The sequence below is a fragment of the Miniopterus natalensis genome, chromosome 2, assembly GCF_054644295.1.
Source record: "Miniopterus natalensis isolate mMinNat1 chromosome 2, mMinNat1.hap1, whole genome shotgun sequence".
Taxonomy (NCBI): domain Eukaryota; kingdom Metazoa; phylum Chordata; class Mammalia; order Chiroptera; family Miniopteridae; genus Miniopterus; species Miniopterus natalensis.
In genome coordinates this window covers 127,213,840-127,237,802 of record NC_142082.1, presented here as the reverse complement: position 1 = coordinate 127,237,802, position 23,963 = coordinate 127,213,840, and the positions used below count along the sequence as shown (strand labels likewise).

Here is a 23,963-nt window from a genome sequence, read left to right as displayed (position 1 = left end):
TTAATTTATTTTTAATTAACTGTATGTGATGTTTGTGAACATGTCTATAAAAATGTTGATTTTAGGTCCTTTGACCAGGAGTATAATCTGCCACTACAATCTTTTTCTGGTGGGAAAACAAAGTATGACTGGCATAATTTTGACTTTTCCAGGAATGCAGCCCCCTGGAAATGAGACAAAGATGAGCATGCACATTGACCCAACATCCATGATGGGAGGGGCACGTGTGTCCACACTCCACTGTGGTGCAGTGAACAATCTCCTATCACTATGGACTGTGCTCTGCTGGTTAATTATGATTCCAGGCAGGGATCCAGGTGGCATTCTTCTTGATACAAGGAATTCATCACTTCTGTCTACACCCTTCTTTACCACAGCCCTCCGCCCTGCCGCCTGGACTTGCCCTGCAGCCCCTGAGCTCACTACTCTGGCTTGAACCCCTGGCAGGAGAAAGGGGCAAGAGTAACTACTTTAGGCACGACCGCCTCCTTCAGCTTTGGTGCTACTGAACCCTTACCCCTCCTCCCAGTCCTTTTTTTGACTGTCACATTTGTCAAAACGTCATTTGGATCATCTTTGGATCTCAAGATTCATAGGATAGCAATGCAGCAAAGCCAGCACACCGCATGCTCTCTCCAGCCCTGTCTATCCTGTTCAGTAAATATCAAAACTGGCAAAAACTGGCCCACGGGATCACCTCTGCACCCACCTCCACACCCATTTACAGCAGTCCCGTCATACAGGTTGAATTGGTTTATGTAGAACAACCCATGAACACTTTAGTGTGGAAAATAGTATTATATAAAGCTCAATATTAAACATTATGAAAAAATACATATTTACAGAAGAAACTACAAAATACAACTATGTACAATAATATCTGTTACTTTTAAATTACATAAATTCTTTAAAATTCTCCAGATTAATAAATTATACATAGTATCAATAGAAATAGCTGGCACCTCTGCAGGGCATGAAGAGAGTTTAAAAAAAAAATATCACACAGTGAATAGCTTTTATCCAGGATAGCTTTGGGTGCATCTTCAATGCCTTGAATATCCCGCATCTGAAAGGAAGGACACTGTAATTAGAGGCTGTAGCAGGGCATGTCATAGTTGTTTGTTCTGTTTATGAAAATTACTAATGGGAAAGACTAAGGAAAGTGACTAAAACTCAATATAGTTTAAGGTGAGACTATCCTTGTGGGGACCTGGTCATTCCATTCAGAACCATCTAGAACTGGAAAGTACTAGTGATTCTGGCCCAAGCCCTGCGGTTTCACAGATGAGCCCACAGGCCCAGAGACTCAGGGTTACACAGCTTGTTAGTGCTATTTGTTCTAGAGCTAGGACCTGAATCCTAACTTTCAGACGCCTGAAGTTAACTATACCATGGTTAGCTTCCTTCAGGAGCACCCAGGGTTACTCTTAAAAAACCCAACTGTCACACAAATCAAAGCAAGACAAAGGGACTTCGGAGATCCCCAGAGCTCCTTCGTTCTTGGAGTTTCTAAAAGAATCTGATTTGCAAAAACCATAATTTACTATACAGATAAATTAGGGGGTAATTATTTACAATACAAAAGGATTATCTGGTTTACAAAGGACTCCTTTAAATAGCAGCTCTCTCATGTATTTGTGCTTTATAGTTTATCAAGGATTTCACATACTGGCTGGGTGGGTGGATATAGAGGGTGCAGAGAACTAAATAGAAATAAAGATCATTTAGAAATGGAGATAAAATAGTTCTGAAATAATGTTTGTAAAAAAAAACTGTATGATGTATAGCTGGCTATCAGCCGTGTGGCAAGGACCAGCGATCCTGCCAACAGCCCTGTGAGTGGGCCGTCCTGCAGTGGGCCTCCAGCCCCAGCCGGCCTTCAGGTGCTCGTAGACCTGGCCTTTGTCTTGACTGCAACCTCTTGAGAAACCCTGGGCCAGAACCACCTTGCTAAGCCCCTCCCAAATTCCTGATTTAAAGAAACTGAGATAATAAATGTTTGCAGTAATGTTCGAGGTGGCAATAAGTAATATAATGTAACGTCAAATTTTCAATAAGCCTGTGTGTTGAATTAAGTTTTAATGATGGTCTGGATTGGGAAGAGGCATGCAGATTGTTCATTTGTCAAGCAATGATTGTCAGGTCAAAGCAGTGCCTTATAAAGTTTGTATATTTTTCCCACTGGATTTTTTATTTAAAAAATGTTGCATGCTTATTCTAGAAAATTTTAAAAATTAAAAAAACACATACCATGGAAGAAAACCATATATTATTTTATTGCTCAGGGAAATTTGCTTTACTATTGTGGTATATTTCTTTCCAGTCTTCCCCCTCCCCCATGTGTTGTTTTTATCTGTTTTTCATTCTACTTTTCTTACTTATAAAAATATTCATGTTATTATAATATCCTCAAAAATATCATTTTAAATTACTGCATTGTATTCTATTCCGTGAAAGTGCCATGGTGTACTTAGACCTTTTCAGTTAAAAATTTAGGTTTTTTTCACTCAAACTTTTAACTATGAGAAAGCTTCATGCATAAAGTTCTTCAATACTTAGGGTGGTAGTAGAAATACTGGGTGACAAGAATGTATTAAGGTCCTTGATACATATGGACAAGTTTTTCTCCAAAAGAATTTTATAATTTGAACTCCCAGTCGCGATTTCAAAGCATCCTCCCTAGCCGTGAGTCTTAGCGCTTAGAAATGTTAAGCAGAGTCTTTAATAGAGGGCGCCCCCGGCCAGGTGGGAAGGGAGCATGTGTGAAATCAGCCGGGAGCCCCCTCCCCACTCTGCCTGCCTCCCCGGGCCCTCCTGTGAGGGCCTCTCCCTCAAGCCTTTGGGTGAAGGAAGAAATAGATGGTGATGTTGGGAGAGCTTTAGGTCTTTGATGGTTTCCAGATCAACCATATCTTGATAAATAAACGCAATAAGTTAGTGAAGTAAACTCCTACCTCTGTGATACTCTGGATTCACATTTTCGTAGATCGGAAACAAGGGGTTTTCTTGTTCACTGCGTAGCTTCCTTGCTCTGAGGACATCTCTTACACACTGATGGAGGTATACATACTGACACTGTGAAGCAGCAGAAAACACGTCAGAGGAAGGCAAGTTCTCAGGCACAAAAAAGATGAGTCTTACAAAACACGAACAGTAATGAGATCCTCCATGCTTAGCGACTTTCTCGATCATCACTTCACTAATGGTGTTTAGCACATAGAAGAGTGACTGCTTTCTATTACCACTGAGGTGAGAATGATGGTAACAGGGAAAGGCGGTGTTTATCCATCCCTTCTCACGTGCATACAATACATGTTTATAGAGGACGGTCCATGAGGGCCTGCTACTATGTCCGGCACATAGTATGTCCTCCGCAGAGATTTATTAAATAGACGAATGAGTGCCCAACACCATGCTATGCATTTTACATAGATTATTTCATTTGATTATTTTGTCAACCTTACCACCAACTGAGCTGTCAAATAAGGGAATGTATGTCCGTGTAAACTTAGGGCTTGGCCTTGGGCTCCCTTAATGACATAGCGACTGCTCTAGAGAGAGAGGAAGTTGGGAGGAGAGCACAACACCAGGTGAGGGATGCTGGGCTCTTAGTCTGCAACCTGCTGGCCTAGGCTGAATCATGAGGCTTCTCGGGTCTCGGGTTCCCCATCCATCAAACAAGAAGGCAAAGGTCTCCTCTACAGCTAATGTCTTCTACCATTATACCACTAAAAGGTGTAAGACTTTGTGTGGCTGTCAACTAGATGGACCCCCATGATCAAAGTGGTCAGCCTTAGAGTATTTTATAGGTCTGAGACACCAAGTGAAACTATAAGATCTTCCCTCACCAACTATCTTTAAAAGTGAACAAGTATTTATTTTTATGGGTTGGCACTAGGCCTGGTTTATGATTGGAAATAGCTTGGTCAGCTACTCATAGGACTTCATAATGTGGGTCTGGTATAATCACTGGGACAATTCAAAGAAACAAAACAATCATAAATGAGGTCTGCATTAACTATTCTCTGCCTTTCTGCTCACAAATCTTGCTCACTTTTTATGAGGGTTTTATGCCACCTTGATCTTGAAAATTCAAGGAGAGTACTACCCAGAAAATGGCTATTAGTACAGGCAATCTCTTTTTGCCATTTTGAAAACAATCCACCAAATTATAGACAGACAACTCCCTGCTTCCTCCCATTGAGAGCATGATTCACATTTTCAATTCTACTGAAATATTAAATTACTTTGGGACCTGAGTGTTCAGCAGTGAATGAGCTCTAATACCTCTATGTAATCCTTATTAATAAATTCTTCAACAATGACCCACCATGGGCTTTGAAACCAGTTAATATTCATTAATTTGCCTTGTCTTAAATATGAATTCTTCTTTTCCCAATAGAATGTCCCTTGGAAAATGATTACCACTGAAACCTTCCAGTTGTTAATGTTCTTCACACTTCATTCATGAAAAGGAGACAGTCTAATATATGAACCTCAATCATAAAAGATCATCTTTTGCTCTGTTTAGCTAACTAGTGAAGACTCAGTTCCATTCAATTTTGCCAAAAGCTGTAATATTAGGTAATTTTTATAGAATTATACATAAGACCTTTTCATGGTCCATGAGTGTAAGAGTTTAGCAGAGGGGCAGATATGTGAACAAATACATATAAGGTGATAAACGTAAGACAGAAGTGTGTGTAAAGCTTCACACAGAAGAGGAAGTGATCAGATTTACTTCTGGGGGTGGCAAGTACCAAGCTAGAGAGAAAAGGTGACATTTGTAAGATTTTGAGCAAAGAAGTAGGACATTCCAAATGATGTAAATAGCATGAAGAGGCACATACATCCTGGAAACTGTGAGCAGTTTAGTGTAGCTGAAATGTAGGGTTCATGGGTCATGGGAAACCCCCAGGAAAATCCCCCAAATTGGCACTGAGATCCTCAGTTCCACAACATCCCACTTTTCCTTCTCATGAGAAGATGAGATTGATAGACGGCGACTATCACCTATTGTTTTTTAACAAGATATTGCTCCATCTGAGTGTCTCTCTAGAGTTAGCTTGCCCCAAGGCAGGTGAAGAGAAGGAGGGGCACACTTGTGAATCCCTTGTCCAATGCCTCTTTCTTTAGAAATCCTTGCTGTGAAGACCCGCATCCCTTTGTATCCCAAATAAGGTGGAATAAAGTTGAGGTTGACTATTCCCATGGGCCCAGAAAAGTAACTCAAGGGGTCAGAATATCCTTCATCCTTTGCTGAAACAGTCACCCCCCGCAGCTCAGCTGTGGATCGCACCCCTCTGCACTCACTGGCAGCACCAAGTGAACCCCGCGGTGCTGGGGCCAGGGCTCTGAGACTAGGAGCGGCCCACCCTCAGCAGAGTCTTGGCAAGACAGATACTATCTGAATTGGTTTGGGATTTCACTTGCTACAGAAAAAAAAAGAGAGAGGACATTTCTATCATGCATAGAAACAGGAAATTTCTGTTCATCCTGAACAGAAGAAGAAAAGTTGATTCTGACCCAGGGAAGGGAATGACCCTACAACCATGGGGGCAGGTGGTGTTATGACATGGAAATGGAGACGTAAGCTGGGGCCAGGTTACAAAGAGGCTTGTACCCAAGGACGAGAGTTTGAACTTCATTTTACAAGCAATGGAGAGCTTTCTAAGATTTTTGTGCCAGGCGTTGACACAGTTAGTTAGCTAGAGAACTTTGTTGGAGGCAGTGGTGGTGAAGAGTTGTCAAGGAGACAGGAGACCCACTGGGAGGCCACTGCAACAGGCCCAGTGACGGCTGAGAACGGGCTGGGCAAGGGCGGCGGCAGTGGGGTGAAAGGCCAGAGCAGAGAGAAAGGCGTCGGTAGAATGGACAGGACTCAGTGGCTGCTGGCATGCGGGAACTGTGGGCAAAGAGGTCAGACGCCTGGCCTGGGAACTCGGACGGATGCAAGGTGGATGGAGACACTGTAACCTGAAACCCAAAGGAGCGAGACCAGCACTGCTTTTGTTGTTATTACCATTGTTTGTTTTTTGAAAGACAGATAATGAGTTTTTTGAGTTTGCGATGACTGTAAGGCTTCCAGGTGGAACTTTCTGGCAGGCAGGTATTCGGTGAATGCTGGGAAAGGAGAATGAGATTTGGGAAACATGGGTGTGTACGTGGTTCCTGAAGCCATGGGAGTGGGGCCATCGCAAAGATTAAAGACAGAGACGAAAGAGCAGTGCCTTGAGGACAGAACCGCAGGGAAATCAAACAGCGGAAAGGCAACCTGAGTAACAGGAGCCACAAAATCCTCAGAGAGGCAGCAGGAGAGAGCCGGGGAAAGAAGGAGTTATGTCCACAGAGAAGGAGGGGGAGCTTGGGCACCTCATGTTACCGCTGTCCTGGAAGTCACCCAGTGACATTTACAATAGGGAGTGCCTGCTCATTGCCAGACTGTCTCCAGGGCTCTGGGCAGGTGTATGGAAGCGACACATGGCCCAAGAAGCCTCTGACAGCAAGCAGGGAGCCTGAACACACACACACACACACACACACACACACACACACACACACACACACACATCCCTTGAGACTACTTCAAATGTGATAATCTCCTTTTCTTAAAATTACAAATTAAGTAAGTATGGTTTGAGTTCGTGGAAGTGACAATAAACTAATAATGAAATATTGGTGCTGACTTTTTAGCAATGTAATCATAAAATATTCATTCATTCATTTAACAGACAAAAAAGATTGAGGATATGGGGGCGGGAGCAGGGTGGAGAGGGCCAATGGGAGGAAAAGGGGTGTGTGTGTTATACTTTTAACAATAAAGATTAAAACTATTTTTTTAAAAAAGGAATGAGACAATAAAGACATTACATTTTTATAAAAAAATATTGAGGCTAGAGAGAAGAAAAACATTTTCTTATTCCTTAGGAACATGTAGTCTTGTGGAGAAAGCTGAAGGTAACAATTATGAAACACTGTGATGTAATTCTGCAACCCGTAATAAAATATGAGAGCTAAACAGTGGTCCTCAAGGTCTGCCCCAACCAGTAAGTGAAAAGCTGATGGGGAACATGATGGTCACTGTCAATGTTATCAGCACTGAGAGAGACACACACACAGACCAGAAGTACCTCCTGATATGATACAACAGGAAGTTTTCAGCACCGTCTGTGAAACACTGTGGTGGTAAAAGGGACCTGAACTTAAGGGAACCTCACACTGGCAAACAACTATGGGGAGCACAGGATACATTACCACCAGGAAGAAGCAGTCAGCCACATCTGGAAGGTGGGAAAATCTACAGAACAAGTGAACTAGTTTCTTTAACAAATATATGGCATGGAAAACAAATTAGAGGAAGGATTATTAGAGATTAAAAGAGATTTAAAAGAGACCTCAACCAAATGCAACGTGTGGACATAGTATTTTAATGCAAACCAAGTATAAAAAGCCATTTTTGAGATAATTAGGGATATTTAAACACTCACTGAATATTACATGATGTTAAGGAATTATGGTTAAAATTGTTAGGTGTGCTAGTGATACTGTGATTATAATTTTAAAGAGTCCTTATTTGTAATTTGCACATACACACACACACACAGTATTTAAAGATGAAATGATGTGATAAGTAGAACTTTCTTTAAAATATTTTAATGAGGTCATGAGAACAGTATATATGGAATGTAGATGAAAAAAAGAACACAGAATATTGGTAATTGCAGAAGTTTGAGTTTGGGTAGATGGAATTTATAATACTGTTTTCCTTAGTTTTATGTATTTTTTAAAAATTCCATAATAAACTAATTGCTGAAAGTCGTCCCAGCCAGGCCAGTGGTGGTGGCAGGGGATCCCTGGTGTGGGCACTGCAAAACCAGTGTCTTCCCAAATGTGTGACAGAGTATGAGTTCTGCAAGAGATTACTATGTGCTGCACAAGAAAATAATTTGGGGTCAAGGTGGCTTTGGGAGTAGTGGGTTTAAAGGAGATCGGGGGAGTTTTGCTGCAGGGTGCCTGGGCGTGCAGCACAGCTGCCTGAGCAGCTTCCATGTGCACTGTAATCGTAAGAAGGAGACAGAAACATATAGACCTTTGCACTTTCTTGACCACGGGAATTATTTTTTAAATAGAGGATTTTGATGCATCTCTATGTTCACTGCAGCATTATTTATAATAGTCAAGATATGGAAGCAACCTAAGTATCCACTGATAGACGAGTGGATAAAGAAGATGAGGTACATATATACAACGCTCGGCAGTAAGAAAGAGTGAAATCTTACCGTTTGCAACAGCATGGATAGACCTGGAGAATATTATGCTAATGAAATAAGTCAGTCAGAGAAAGAACAAGTACCATATGATTTCACTTATATGCGGAATCTAAAGAACAAAATAAATGAACAAACCAAACAGAAACAGACTCATAGATACAGAGAACTGATGGCTGCCAGAGGGGAGGGAGGCTGGATGAGAAAGATGAAGGGATTAAGAAGCACAAATAGGCAGTTACAAAATAGTCACAGGGATATAAAATATAGCATAGGGAACACAGTCAATAATATTGTAATAACTATGTATGGTGTCAGATGGGTATTAGATTTATAGGGAGGTCACTTTGTAAGTTATATAAATGTCTAACCACTATGTTGTACACCAGAAACTAATATAATATGAAATGTAATTGAAAAATAATAATAAAAATTTTTTAAAAAAATTAAATAGAGGATTTTGCAGAGTTTCATAGGAAACACAAGGGTAAGAAAACTTGGCCCTTGGAAGGCACTTCTGCAGGGAATGACATGCTTGGTCTGTGTGGGGACACAGACCTGTCCCAGAGGCTGTGGGCAGTGGACTTGCTGTTTAGGGCTTGGGATTCTCTAGAATAGGTTCAAGGGCCAATCTGGCCATTTCACGGCTGTTTAAAGCCCTTTAGTTTCTGAATCTCAGTGTTCTAGCCTGAAAATGGAAAATAATAACTCTCTTATCTTGTTATTGTGAAAATCTCATGAGATCACATGTTCGAAAATGCCCTGCAAATGCCAAAGGACTACAAATGGATGCGCTTATCCTCTGCAATCAATGTGCACTCCTTTGGTGTCTCTCGAGCTGGGGGTACAGCTGGGGTGGGCTGGAGGAGAGAAGAGAGTAGAATCTCTTTCCTCTTTATTAACTGAAGTTCTTGTGCTCATCCACCAGCATATCTGAAAATAATCTTCAAGATCGCCTGGCCTTTCTCCCATGTATAATACACTGATTAAAATAATCTATCTTCCTACCCACCTACCTGCAGAAGATTGGCAACCAGCTCAATAAAGATAAGGGTACAGACTACCCTCAAGGTCACTGAGATTTGTTTTAAAATGACAAGTCCTAGAAAAATTGTATACTCAGTGCTCTTTCTCTTCCTAATGAGTCATAGTTATTTCCCCTTCTCAGATAAAAGCCCTGGGCATTTGGGGGGTTTGAGAGGAGGCACGGAGAGTGGGCTGTCTTTCAGCCTCTGACTCTTACCTCAGTCTGCACCATGTGAACCCTGTGGAGCCTTAGGTCGTGCACTGCTCCGTAGATGTCCACAGAGTCTTTGGAGTCTAACTGCTGCAGGATTCGGTCCAACGCGATAAAGGTTCCAGTCCTACCCACGCCGGCGCTAGAAGAGATATCGAAGGAAGACAGCATTTTCATTAAATCAGCCTTTCAAGACTACATCTAGAGACTCTAGCAAAATCTTCCTTTTCCCTTCCAAGTAACGGAAGGACATAGGAATACTTCTTCATGTGCTCTCTCAAAGAAGTACAACCTAGAGCTCCAGCCTTTACCTCTTTCCTTTGCCTCCCCCACTCTCCTAGGGGTAAGTGCCGCTCTGCACTTGGTGTGCATCATTTCCATGCATGTTTTTATACTTTTCCTACATCCATGCAAATCCATGAATAATATGTTAATTTTATGTGTTTCAAAAATTTACTAAAATGGTAACGTTTCATGTATTCTTGTGCCAACTTTTCTACCCAGTTGTAGTGTGTTGAGTTTTATCCATGTTGTCACACACAGATATATAATTTCTTTTAACAACTCCACAGCGTTCATACACCACTGCCCATCCACCCACGCCAGTCCATTCCCTGCCGATAGACAGTGAGATCACTTTTAGTTTCTCTCTGTTAAACACTGTGTTGCTGTGAATGTCATTTGCACTCATGTGGCCATTTCTCCAGAGCTGATATGTAGAAGCAGAAGTGGGTGTCATAGGGTGTGAACCCCTTCGCCTTCACTAGGGATTGACAAATTGCTCCCCAAAGTGATGGCATAACTTGAGGATTTTTGCTGCCCATGTTTAGAAGAGAAAAACAGAACAGTTCTCCAGTGGTCCTGGGTAAAAATGCTTGCCATTCTTCAGAAGGCAGGAAGCTCTCAGTACTTCACATTCTTATTAAAAGCATCAGGGTTCCAATGACACATAAAAGCAGGGCCTAGGGTACTGGGTTGATTGGGAGAAAATGAGCGCATTTGACATTTCTTACTGCAGCAATTCCCTGCTCCACATTTATTAGTGCCATTCAGTTAGGGCTATCAAAGTGTTGCTGCAAACATTAATTAGCTAAATACCAGGCTCCTCAGAGAGAGAGGGAGAGAGGGAGAGAGGGCGAGAGGGAGAGAGGGAGAGAGGGAGAGAGGGAGAGAGGGGGACAGGGGCAGAGGGGGAGAGGGGCAGAAGGAGAGAGGGGGACAGGGGCAGAGGGGGAGAGGAAGAGAGGGGGAAAGGGGGAGAGGGGGAGGAGAGAAGGAGAGAGGGGAGAGGGAGAGAAGTACGAACTGCTTGCTTGTTAGGTTGATTTTATGGACACACAGTCTGAAGCAAAGAGAATTCAAGAGAGAACAGAAATTTCAGAGCAAAATTGGGTGCTACCAATGACAGGTGCTACTCAACCGGGAGGGAAGACCAGAGCAGGAACCTGGAAGCACAGTTAGGGTTATTATGGAGGAGAGATAAGGCTACTCCAAGGTGTAAGGATGGCAAGAGGCAAGAGCAAGCGTGTGCAGTCTCCGCCCTGGCTCAAGTGGGAGGGGGGTTTCTGGGAGCGTGGATGGGGTAAGATGGGACAGTTACGGAGGACCTGCAAGTCACAGGAGGACTTCGCACATTGTCCAGCAGGAAAAAGAGAGAAGTTCGAAGAGTGAGGGTGAGAGAGGGGAGCGATGTGAAGGAAACTGAAAAGGAGACATCAGTGAAAAGAAATGAGGTTGGAGAGAAGGGAGAAGTGAGCATAGCAACATCCTCTGGGCCCAGACAAACCCTCCGCCCAGCAGATTCCCCGCCTTTCTGCCTTTTTGCAGAACCCTGGTTGTGTTGATGGGCTCTGAGTGGCCGAGTACCTGCAGTGCACCACGGTGGGCCCGGCCCCAGGCGTCCTGTTGATGTAGTCCCTGACAGTCCTCACAAACTGGATCAGGGACTGCGTGGTCTCTGGGACTCCGTGGTCCGGCCACACCGTATAGTGGAAGTGGCGGATGAGTCTGTGTGCGTCGAGCTGCTCCTCCTGTAAGAGCAGAGAGGAAAGTAAGAAGGACGACCCGAGGCAAACCTTCCAGTCTGACATTCCTTCCTGCGCCCATGCAGGAATGCCCTGGTCTGCAATGACAGAGAGGGACCAGCAAAGGATGGCCTTCATCTTTCCAAGCTGGGTCATTAGATGAAACCAAATAAATCAACATACACTGCATATCCTAAATTCCCGGATGGTCCACTCAGGCAGCACAGACTCCGAGAGCATCTGCAGGATGAGGTCCCCATAGTAGAGGGAATCCTGGTCCGCTGGCCAGTAATGGTCACACTTTACCTAGAGGAAAACAGACAGAAAACAAGTAAGTCCGGAAACGTGACTCCTCCACAAACCTGAACTTTCCCTCCTCGAAAGGTCTTCCTGAGCTGGACCCAGGCTCAGCTGCTAAATCAGTTTCATATCTGCTCTGCATTAACCTGCTCATGGCCAGCGCTGAAGCCAAGCGCTGCTGCAAGTGAAGGGGGGACGCTCACTGTGCGAGGAGCAAACCCCTAGCCTCTGAATTCACTTACCTTTCAGGCACAGTGGTTCATGGCTGAAGTTTTAAAAATTTCCTTAGCATTTCTGTTCCACTAGCAGATAAACCATATCTCACAATGACTCTTTTTGAAGAAGAATCTAGCTGGGCAGAAGAAGGCACTGTCTCCCAGGTCCTGTTTTGTTTCTAGTTTGATATCACTGTTCTAACCTGGGCCAAATGCCATGTGCCAAATGATCTTTGAAAAGTTTGAACCTTTGCCTAAGCTCAAAATCACATGTAGAAACACAGGAGAAAGAGGATTATGAACATATATTATTGACCACAGGTACTGCGCACTTTGCATGTAATCTCTCTCTTAATCCCCAAAGTAACCATATAAAGTAGAGGATTATAAGTGTATTATAAGAGGTTTGCTTAATTTGTCCGGTTAACTATTTCACTCTGTGTCTGCAGACACAGCCTAAAGTTGACTTCTCTTTCTTCTTAAAGGTAGGGGCAGAGCCAGTGACCCCCGCAAGGTGTCCCCTCTCATCGAACACTGAAGGATGGAGCAGACTGTGGCCAGTTCATCTTTCTGTGTCAGGGCACTTCTGCTAATCCCAGTCCTCACACGGAAACACTTTCGACTGAAACTTCACACCCAGAATCCATTCTGGGCATCAGCTAACAGAGCCTTTTATAACTGAGCGGTTTAATTCACTGGCAGGGTTCTCACAAGATCCTTACTTAGCTCTGCAGGGGTTAACTTTGGATGGTGGGGAAGAATTCCCTCCAGGTGGCGGAAAGCAAAGCTGGAAGTCAGGAAGACTGTTTACTCACCCGGCCCTTCTCCACACACTGGGTCACCATGACAATGTTGTGAACATTCTGTTCCCACGCCATCTTCCAGAAATCATCCTTAGTGCCAGGAAGAGGTCCCTGAGTAACTATGTATTCTCTTCTGAAGTTGTTGCCCTGCGATGAATTTACAATATGGAGAGTCAGAAACAATAGGCCTCTTCAGAACTATAAACAAAGGCTTAGCTGCAGATGAGTTGATATGTAGGTCTTTGCCAGGGCCCTGACTTGGGAAAAAGATACTGACACAAATGTCAAGGCTTGGGAGCAGGAAAGACAAAGGCCGGAACATTGAACTATTGTTAAGAGCCAAATTCCTTTTTATTAGGCTGGGTCTATTCTAAAAGGCAACAGAGGGAGGACTCAGGCCATAATCTGGAAAACACTTCATCTGCAACTGTGTGTGTATGTGTGTGTGTGTGTGTGTGTGTGTGTGTCTGAGGGACTGACTTTGATCAGGCTCTTTCCTTATTTAACATAGAAGCTTGTAGTCATTTTGGACAATTGACACTGAAATGTCGTTAAGAGATGTCATGCAAGGGAAACTTAAGAGAAGCCACTGTTTATTGAGCACCTACCTTATAACATGCTGTGGGCCAGGACTTTCCCAGATCTTATTTAATCTTAACCACAACTCTACGAGCTGGGATATTTTCACACACTCGTTCTGTGCCCCAGCAATACAGAATTCCTTGCAGATCCTAGTTGAAGCTCTTTCTCTCCTTTCTTCTTAGGGCCTTTACATTCTGTTACCTTGGCCACTCCCACACCCCGCCCACCCAAACACTGCCTCTCATTTGAGTATTCCTTATTTATCTTCCAAGTCTCAATGTGTTGCCTGTTCTGCTGAGCTTTCCTCTATCTTTCTGTCTGCTGGGTGATGTTCCCTCCTGTGGCAACTTCTCACCTCTTGCTACCCAGAGAGTGGCCCTTAGGCCAGTAGCATGGGGCTCACCTAAGAGCGTGTTAGAAGTACAGAATCCCAGGTCTCACCCCAGCCCTGCTGGGTCAGAGTCTACATTTTAACAATGATGTGGCGTGTGTTTCTCAGGGCATCGCCTTGTCATGTCCAGATGCCCCAACTCTGCTGAGAGTTCCTTGAGAGTCAGATTCTATCTTATCAGGTCCCTGTACATAGCTCAGTGTTTGACTTATGGTCAGCACTTAAGTGTTCATTGAGCGAAAAAATGATTATTTGAGATAAATATTATTTATCCTCATTGCTTGGAAAAGGAAATAAAGGACCAAAGAGGTGACATAACTTGCCCAAGGTCACAGAGTCTGGCAAGGGGCAGAGATGGGGTTGAAACCTGGATCTGCCTGACCTTAAACCCTTTTCGGCTGTAGCGTGCTTTGGGAAGCTGGCACAATGCGAACCAGAATCCGAGCCCAAGGGTTTGACATAACCTTGGGGCTGTGTCTGTGGTTTTCAAATATCCAAGTAACTTTGCATTCGCTTCCCTACCTAGGCAGCCTTAGCAGGGGAGGCCCAGCATCTGTAGGGAGCACTAAGCTTGGCTAAGGGCTGCAGCGAGAAAGCCACCTGTGAAAATGCATCCTGGGCTCATTATAATCTCTTGAGACTACAGCCACTGTGAAAAATGGGCCTTAGCAGTGATCAAATTGGACATCCCGTGCTTTATGGCAATCAGACACGGTCTTGTTTTCTAAAACCTACGAACAGTAATAGCATGAAGGAGGAGAGGCAGCTCCAGTGCGGTCACTCATCAAAGCTTCATGGGGGCACGGTAGCCCAGCGCACTTACAGGGATATAGCTGGCATTGATGTAGTCGGAGCACGGGTCATCATCCACATTGGACAGCTTCACTCGAGAGGCATCATCTGGAAGTTTATTGAGACATATTTGTCACTGAGTCTTGGGGTGATTTTTCTCTGGTTTATGGAACAATGATCCCCACAACGGCCCCACAAGGGAGAATCTTCATCTCCACTTTGCAGATAAGGCTCAGACCGGATAACTAACTTGCCCCGGGTTGCATACTTGGCTCATAAACACACAAACAATCAAATGCCTCTTGAAGCCCCCTCTGTGCTCTCCTCTGTAACACTATTTGTAACCCTATGACATTTGCCCAAGGAGTGGCCAGCTCCCTCCCACTGCTGGAATGCATACAATCCAGAAAAACGACCTTCTATTGCTTCACCTAGTAGGGTAAGGGTAATGAAAATATACAATAATTATTTAATAGTCATGGCTAACTGGAAACTTTGTTAAGCAAACCTAGGTTGGCCTTTGGTGTTAGTCCTGTTACTGCTCTGAGGCCTCCAAGGAGCAACAGTAAGACCACATGTGACATGTCAACAGCGTACGAGGCCTCTCAGAGCCAGAGTTTAAGCGGGTTGTTACCCATCTGCAGGGAAGTGCAGTAACATACAAGTCATTCCTTTTTAAAGGCATTCAGAGCCCCAGATCTTTCCAATTCAGCCCTACCGTATTTCTTTAGCCCATTGTATTACCGGAAAAGAGGAGAAACGACTAGAGGAAGACAGTGTTACAAACGTCGTCGGGAAACTCACAGGGCAGTATGTTGTTGTATCGGTTTTTCCCTCGATTCTCCGGCAGGAGTGCAATGTCACACGGCTGGTTTCGACCCACATCTTTTAAGTCCTATTGGGTCAAAAATACGTTTGCAAGTAGAGAACATGAAATAGAGGAAGGCAAATCATACAGTCTTAAGACAGATAACACCATGAGAATATGTACACTGTTTATGGAGGGCCTCGTGTTCTGCATGCACTAGCTCTGGTCCTCACAGCCGCCCCACAGGAGGCATTCTCACCTCCATTTTACAAATAAAGCTCAGACAGGATAACTAACTTTCCCCAGGTCACATGGGTGGCAACGCTGGGAATCGAATCCAAAGTCTGGGCACTTTTCATCAAAGCCCATTGTTTCCTCGTCAGGTAAATGGGCAGGTTAAATAACTGAGAGCATTAGGCTTGCATCTGCAATTTATTAATTCTTTCTTACCAGCGCATCCAGGCAGCACTTGGTTTGCTGTGCAAGTCTGGAGGTGAAATGGCCTATGAGACTAGGCGGTATGTTGTGCGGGGAAGGGACTCGGGCATAAAAGAGTACTCAGCTGAGACCCTAAGTGTCATCCTAACTCCTGAGCCCCATCGGCCTGTGATTCCACAGTAAAGGTTGGGAGGAAGCATCACTGCATCTGAGTCGTACCTCGTACTCCTTGGACAGAAGGTAGTTGGAGTCAGCCTGCAGCTTCATGAAGTGCCCTTCAAACTGATTTAATTTTATTGGGCTAGAGTGAAAATATAACAGAAGGAAAAGAAAATTACTGAAGGGAAACTGCCATAGTCAATTAGAGCTGTTTTTCAAAAGCAGATAATAGAGTAATTAATGAGTTTTCTCTCTTACCAAGAAGTTTTCCGGTTACTGTGAAAGGAAGCCAAAAGAAGAAAGACCTCATTAGTAAACCTCACATAATACAATCAACTCATCTTTCAGTCAAGCGTGTGCAAGAAGATGCGGCGCTCACCCTTTCTGGCCCAGGTTCAAGTGGACAGATAGTGGTCGATCCCGGCGGATGCTCAGGTGGGCAGAGGGCCTTTCTCGACCATGGCTGTAACACAGGGGAGAGGATTTATATTCTAAATATGAAACATTACATTAGGACTTCAACACATTTTCCACTTATGGTAAGGCTGTGCATGCTTGTGCATATATGGGTTTTTCAGTATTCGTGTAGATTTACACCCAGCCAACGTCTCTTTGAGGGAGGGAAAGAGAGGAAGAGCATAAAGAAGAAATAGATTTTTCCCACTCAGAAACGGATCTCTGCAATAGCTGAAGATTTGTCTTCTGGTTTTTGGCTACAGGTCACAATCACTTCCCACACTCTCAATAAAACTTTCCTTAAAAAATCCCCAGTAAACCTTAGATGCAAGACATGACATCAAGAGAGAACACAGTGTGCCAAATAAAAGAAATTCCCTAAGAGGCATTGAGACCACATGCTTTGGTTCTTTTTGGTCTCTCCTTAAAATTAGCACAGCAGATTTGAGCCACAAAATGGTGATGTCAGCCATACTTTTCAGCATATTTCAGAAAAGTGCTTGGGCAACAATTTGCACACATCTTTGTCTTCATGAGGAGATGGAACCACACACACTGATTTTTTTTTTTTTTCCTGTGCAAAAGATGTTGCTTTGCACTCAAATAAAGCTACACATGGCCCCTCAGTCACACCGGGAGAGGCCCGAATTCATCAGTGGTGTGTAGAGAGGCTGAAAAAAACAAGTCACGGTTTCAGGGTTTGACTTCTGCTTCTCTTGAAAACAAAGGTGATTTAACTGAGAGAAATTAAATTATTTTTCCTTCTTACTGGTCAGGCTAAAGGGCATTTTCAGTTGCATCTTTAAGGCTGTGGGCCCACTCATGGAAGGGATCTTTGTACTCACCTTGTTTTCCGCCTGCAGATAAATAAGGCGACAACGGCCACCAGCATGCCGATTAGGAACAGGCCAGCACTCACACCCTCAATAACTCCGAACAGAGGCTCTACAGCAATACAGACGGAAACAACAAAGCCAGGTGGCACATTAGGGCCAACGGCCCGGTAAGGAGCTAGGAGCTCTATCTCCCCCCAGAACGCGAATACAGGAGAATTCAAACGATGCCCACACGCCGGCATTTCCCATCGAGGAGATGAAATGCTGGCTACCACTCTGGAACGGCAGGTCGGTCATTGTCCTTTTGAAGTTAATATTATTTAGCTTTTAAAGGGATTTTGAACTTGTTTGTGTGCTTGTATATAAAGCTTGGGACCCGTGAGATAAATGCCAGCAGTTTGCCACCAAAATAAAAATGTTTTTTCATTTGTATAAAACAAGCTACAGCATCTGGGACTTTAGCCAATCCAATGAATTGCTGAGAGTTATTTTAACAAAACCTTATTTTTATTTTCTGGTATAATACTGCCACTGGGAGTTTATGAAGGATAGGTAAGAGTAGCCCTCTTTTAAAACAGTTTTATTGAAATATAATTCACATACCATATAATTCACTAGTTTAAATTGTATAAGTCAATGATTTTTAGTATAGTCACAGGATTTTGCAAACATCACCACATTCAATTTTATAACATTTTCACCACCCCCCCCAGACAAACCCTATGCCCTTAGCTGTGTTCTCTATTCTCCCCCTTCCTAGCCCTGCCAAGCACTCATCTTTCTGTCTTCACAGATTCACCTATTCTTGACATTTTATATAAACTGAGTCATAAATACGTGCTCTTCTGTGATTGGGTTCTCTCACTTAGCATAATTTTTTCAAGGTTCAGCCATATTGTAGTATTACATTCCTTTTTATGGCTCAATAATATTTCATTGTATGGATATAGCACATTTTGTTTATCCAATCATCCATTAATGGATATTCAGGTTATTTTTGTTTTTTGGTTATTATGAATAATACTGATATGGACATGTGTTTACAAGTTTTTGTGTGGACATATGTTTTCATTTCTCTTGGGTATATACTTAGGAGTGGAATTGTTGGGTTAGATGGAAACTCCAGATTTAACATTTGGAGAAACTGGAACACTGTTTTCCAAAGCAGCTGCACCATTTTACATTCTCACAAGCAATGTACGCAGGTGCCACTCGCTCCATATTCTCACTAAAGCTTGTTACTGTCTTTCGGATTAGGGTCATTCTACTGGGTGTGAAGTGGTGTCCTATTGTGGTTTTAACTTACGTTTCCCTAATGACTTATGATGTTAAGCATCTTTTCATGTGCTTATTGGATATTTGTGTCTCTTTGGAGAGATGTCTATTTATATCTTTTGTTATTTGTCTTTTGATTATTGAACTGTGAATTAAGAGTTCTTTACATATTCTGCATACTCAAATCTTAATCAGATATAAGATTGGCAAATAGTCTCTCCTATTCTGTGGGTTGTCTTTTCACTTTCTTCATGGTCTCCTTTGAAGTACAAAAGTTTTTAATTTTGATTGAGTCCCATTTATCTATTTATTCTTTTATTGCTTGTGCTTTTGGTGTGATATCTAAGAAACCATTTCCTAACTCAAGGTCACAAAGATGTACTCCTGTGTTTTCTTTTAAAAGTTATATTGCCTTCGCTCTTATGTTCAGGTCTATGGATTAGCCCATTTTTAAAGTTCTATTTTAAGCCCTTGGATTTGTTTACTCAGGGTTGCTTTTCAAGACTCATCAAATCAACACCATCATCTTTCTTTTAAGGTGGTTAATATTCTTTTTTTAAAATATATGCTTAGTATCTTCCTTTACTGGATTATATACAATTTTTGTTGTGTAACAATATGCAAAGAGGAAGGACTTGTGTTTATAATGCCTCTACTTAACATTAAATTATAAGCAAACATGTCTAAATCGTCTTAACTGTGTTCTGATCTCTTTTTGGCTTGAAAAGTGGGAGATTATTCCTATTTTTGGCATAAATAGATGAGGGTGTTTGTGAGGCTGAGTCATTTTTGTCCTGCAGCATGACAGACTGTTTTAGCTGTAAAGAAGAACTTCCTGAGACCGGGCACCGTGCAACATGGGAAAGGCTGGGACAGACCATGGTAACGAGGAAAATGTGCTGCAAACTGATGCTGTTCTCAGCCTCACTGAAATACCAAAGCAGTGCAGTGCCCGGGTTAAGGGTTAGGCAGAAAGTGTCAACACCAGCTCTGCCAGGCTGTATTCAGCATGGTCAGTGGAAGTCTTCTTGATAAGCGAACATTTGCACACAAATCTGAATTACTTAAACTCTTGGTGCCTCAGGTCCTCACTTTTAAAATGGGGATGAAAACAGTATCTACCTCAAAAGTCTGTAGGAGGCTTGGGTTGGTTATTCTATGTACAATGCTTAAAACTAGCTCTACAGAGCAGGCGACCAGTAAATGTTAGCTGTCATTATTACTCAGGCTTTCCTTCTAACACACAAGAGATGTTTCTTTCATAAATGTATGTAAAGCCTTTTAAGTTAATATTTTTTTGTAGTGTAAAAACAACATATAACAAGCAAAAGGAGAAAGGCCACCTATAATCCCACTACTTTGAGATATTTGTTGTTAATACTTTGGTATTTTTTCTTGTTTTTCCCCCCTATACATTTCTAAGCATATGCGTGTATACATTTGAAAGCCTTTTGTATCTATTTATATTTTGACCTGCGAAAGCTCAAGAATGATTTCACCCACTATTAAAAAAATTCATCTTTAATAGAAAAAAATCTACTTCTACCTTTTCTAGATTAATCCCCCCCCAATCCATTCTCCTGCAGAAGCTATGTAATTCCTCTAATCCACATCAAACCATAATCACATAAAGATTAGATTCCAAGTGAAAATAAATGCTCTCCCCACTATCAACTAGGTTAGCATGTCTCCCCAGGAAAGATCCTTGTAGGTGACTGCAGTTGATGAAATATGTGGGTAGACAGAAAGGTTAGCCTTACCTGACTCAGTGGTGATGGGCAGAGAGAAAAATGTATCTGAATACAGTGGCTTTGTGAATTCCTTTAGGTTCTCATCAAACAGCTGTGTAAAAGCTCGAATACTGATTCTGAAAAGAAAACATTTATTTAGGTACAAATTAGTGGCTGACCACAGTAGGGCTGACTAAAGAATGTGTTCGTAGAGAAACAGGGTGGCACCTGTCAATATGTATGTAGGGTAAGATATGAGTTATGGAATCAGGGTTCATTCATTCATTCATGCATTCATCAAATATTTATAGAGTTCCTACTGTGTGCTAGACCCTGTTCCAGGAGCTATAGATACTGCAAGGAAGAAAATAAAAGCCCTTACCGTCCTAGAGGTTACATTTTCATGGAAGATGCCAGATAATAAATATACAAATATGCCAAATGGTGATCTGTACCATTAAAAAAAAGAGCAGAGTAAAGGAGATGGAAAGCAATGGGTATGGGGCATGTGAGGCCTCTTTGTTCAGCACGGCCAATGAAAGTCTCCTTGATAGAAGGATATACGCACAGAAATCTGAGGAAAGGGAAGGCGGGCGACGTGGCTGCATTCCAGGCATGTGCAAGGTTCTGAGGCAGGAACTTGCCTGGGTGCAAAGAGGCCAGCAAGGCTGAGCACAGTATGTGAATGATGGAGTGGCAGGAGACGAGAGCAAAGATCTAGAAGGGCCAGACCAGGGACGACCCAGAAGGTCTGCTGAGGATTTTGGCTTTTGTTCTGAGAGACATAGGAAGCCACGAGAGGGTGTTACCAGCATCACTCTGGCTGCGGCAGCATGGGGACAGCAGCAGAAGAAGGGAAACTAGTCAGTAGGGGACTGCAGCAGCCTGGTGGGAGATGCTAGCTTGGACCAGAATGCAGTCATACTGGTAGTGAGGAGTGTTGGATATTTCAAAGAAAGAGCTGAAAGATTTTCTGATGGACGTGCAATGTGAAAGGGTGGAATCAAGGATGACTCCACATGTTCTGGCTGACGAACAACTGGAGGAATGGGGGTGCCATTTGCTAATGTCAAGGAAGACCGTGGAGGAGGACGTTGAGGAGTTTGGGGAAATACAGAGTTCACTTGTGGGGGCAGTAATTCTGAGGTGCCTGTTCGAGCAGCCAAATGGGTCAAATATCATTATCATTAGTATTATTGTCATTGGTGCTATTTAAAAAAAATAACTACACATACAAATAAAACTTTACATTGAACATTACATTACAAATAAAATTACGGATCTCCCCATCTTTTTGGTACTAGTTATTTTCTAAAGAGCCTAATATCTAAAAATATTTTAATATCATCGTCATAAAATTTACTTAGACTTCCTTATATCTAATTGCTGAAGTTAAAAAGAGACACATGGTCACTACTCTTGAACACTAGAAAAATAATATGAAGAAATAAGGCAAATAGTAAAACAAGAAAGCATATATTAAATTCCAAATGAGGAACACTGCAATTTGGAGAAAACTGCAATAAGAGGGGGTGGCCTGGGGCACAGGGTTCCAAGTGAGAGAACAGTATAAAGTCAAATGGAAGAGCCAGCAAAAAGCCATCTGGGAGCAAAGTGGTCCATCTAGAGGCTAGTATGATAGTCCCGGCCAAAGGCGTGGGGCCTTGGTCTGGGGCAGTGGCAGTGAGAACAGAAAGAAGACTGAAAGGCACTGAGAGGAGGGGCCAGATAGGACACAGTCTGAAGAGGAGAAGGGGGGAATCAAAGATGGTTCTAAGATTTGAGCTGACATTGGGAGTTACCCCAGTCACCTGGACAGGAGAGCTGCTGAGGTACCTGTCCACGTGCCCATGTGGGATGGTGTCTGGGGGTCAGCTGGCCCTAAATTCAATAAGCAAGCAAGGTGCAGCTCCTAAAACAGAATTAGAACCTCGGCCTGGATGAAAGCCTATTGTACCCATCACAGGACCTAAATCTCATGTTCTCTGGGTGAGTCAGGTCCAGTCTGAGGGCTGTACTCAGTTTCTGGAACCATTATTTAGGAAGCATTAGAGATCATTTGAGGTGATTGACCGGGATGATGACAGAGAAGACTTAGGGGAACATGATAGTTGACTTCAGATTTCAGGAAGACGGCCACGTAGAACAGGAAACAGACATCGAGTGTAGTTTAGGAACACAAAGTCTCTCTCTAGCATCTAGAGTAGGAGCAGAGTAGTAGCACCTAGGTAGTGAAGGGCTTTAAGTTACTGAAGGACTCTAAGCAGAGGCCGGAGGAAAACCAGCTCTCAGGGTAGCTGCAGGAGAGGATTGCTGCACTAAGTTAAAGATTGGCTCGGGCCACCTCTTGAGTTCTTTATATCTTGAGGTTCTCAGACTATAGGTTTACTGATCGAGTATCAGGCTTGGTTTATATGAGGGAACTTTATCTAGTGTTAATTTAAATCCTATGAAAGTGAATGGAAAATTCCTTTTTTCCTTTCTAAAAAAGTCTAAATTTGTTGAGCCCCAAAGTATCTGGGCATGTCCTGTAATAATGTTGAAGTAGTAAGAGGACAGGAAAAATTGTTCTGACCCTCTGTCCCCTCCGTCTAACTCATGACCCCCAACCCTGCTTGAACTTGGTCTATTTGCTCTTCTCTAAACAATCTGCATGTTTCTGCTTCTGCACTTGACTCACTCTGTTCCCTCCACCTTAATTCTCTGTTCCTATTGCCAGAGTTTCCCCTACAGCACCTGGCCCAGTGCCTTTCACTGAAGAGGCACATGTATTGAATATATTATTAGCATGATATATTTAATAATATGAATAAGATCATTTCAATGAATAGCTATCTGATAGTACTTATTTCAAGTTTAACTGTGTCCAGAATCAGAAAATTCCATAGCACAAAGTCAGAGATCATGTGGTTCAGTTTCCTTCATTTCAGGAAAAGGAGGTCAAGAGAAGCTGGCTACCCGATTGTGGTCACGTTGCTATTCTCTTTAGAATAGAAACAAAACCAGATAAGCACTTTCCTAACCTCCAAACTGCCTCTTACCCATCATGCTCTGCCCTTTCTCTTCCCAAATGGAACGATGCTAATTATACAACCAAATAATAGGAACCCAACCACGAACAGGAACACATTACATTCATTGACATAATAAACTTGCATGTTAGCTAAACTTAGCGTTTTTCCAATTTCTTTTCAGGACTTATTTTTCTGTTTTCATGTTCCTTCCTGTCCACCTATTCTCTCTGGAAGAAAGATGCCTGACAGCACTGAGGATCAGCATGGTGACTATCATCTCGAGACAGGCGGAATGCTGACTTCCCTGAGCCAGGGTTCAGCAGCGCCACGCAGGAGGCCACTTAGCACGCAGCTCTCCCGTGCGCTCTGCAAGGCCAGGCCTCCTCTCACCCAGCACTATCTGCCTGGCACGCTTTTCACAGGACTGAACCAAGTGTACACTGGAGAAATAGAGGAGAGCTGTGTCCTAGAAACAAACATGTAAGGCATGAGTTGAGTATGCTATAACAAGAATGTGTAACTTTTCCTAGAGTATCTTGGCTCCTAAACATTTAATAAGTGCTTCTGTTGTGCCTGGTACTTGTCATATTGTTTCATAACCAATGTCACTTCTGTCTCTATTAGACCGTGAGCCCT

At 42.9% G+C, this 23,963-nt stretch overlaps 1 protein-coding gene across 2 annotated transcripts in view; it reads right to left on the bottom strand.

Annotated features, from left to right (window-relative positions):
• Window positions 1–738: 738 nt before the first annotated feature.
• Window positions 739–23,963, bottom strand: part of PTPRB (protein tyrosine phosphatase receptor type B) — a 99,850-nt gene continuing 76,625 nt past the window's right edge. For both annotated transcript variants that reach the window (XM_016198909.2, XM_087814538.1), the window contains 13 exons: window positions 20,344–20,450; window positions 17,318–17,417; window positions 16,396–16,479; window positions 16,275–16,292; window positions 16,077–16,158; window positions 15,416–15,506; window positions 14,643–14,719; window positions 12,859–12,993; window positions 11,712–11,834; window positions 11,371–11,534; window positions 9,511–9,646; window positions 2,955–3,075; window positions 739–1,066 (listed from right to left, as the gene is read on the bottom strand). In XM_016198909.2, coding sequence (XP_016054395.2) covers window positions 1,044–1,066; window positions 2,955–3,075; window positions 9,511–9,646; window positions 11,371–11,534; window positions 11,712–11,834; window positions 12,859–12,993; window positions 14,643–14,719; window positions 15,416–15,506; window positions 16,077–16,158; window positions 16,275–16,292; window positions 16,396–16,479; window positions 17,318–17,417; window positions 20,344–20,450 — 1,261 coding nt within the window. In that variant the 3' untranslated portion in view covers window positions 739–1,043. The remainder of the gene's footprint in view (window positions 1,067–2,954; window positions 3,076–9,510; window positions 9,647–11,370; window positions 11,535–11,711; window positions 11,835–12,858; window positions 12,994–14,642; window positions 14,720–15,415; window positions 15,507–16,076; window positions 16,159–16,274; window positions 16,293–16,395; window positions 16,480–17,317; window positions 17,418–20,343; window positions 20,451–23,963) is intronic.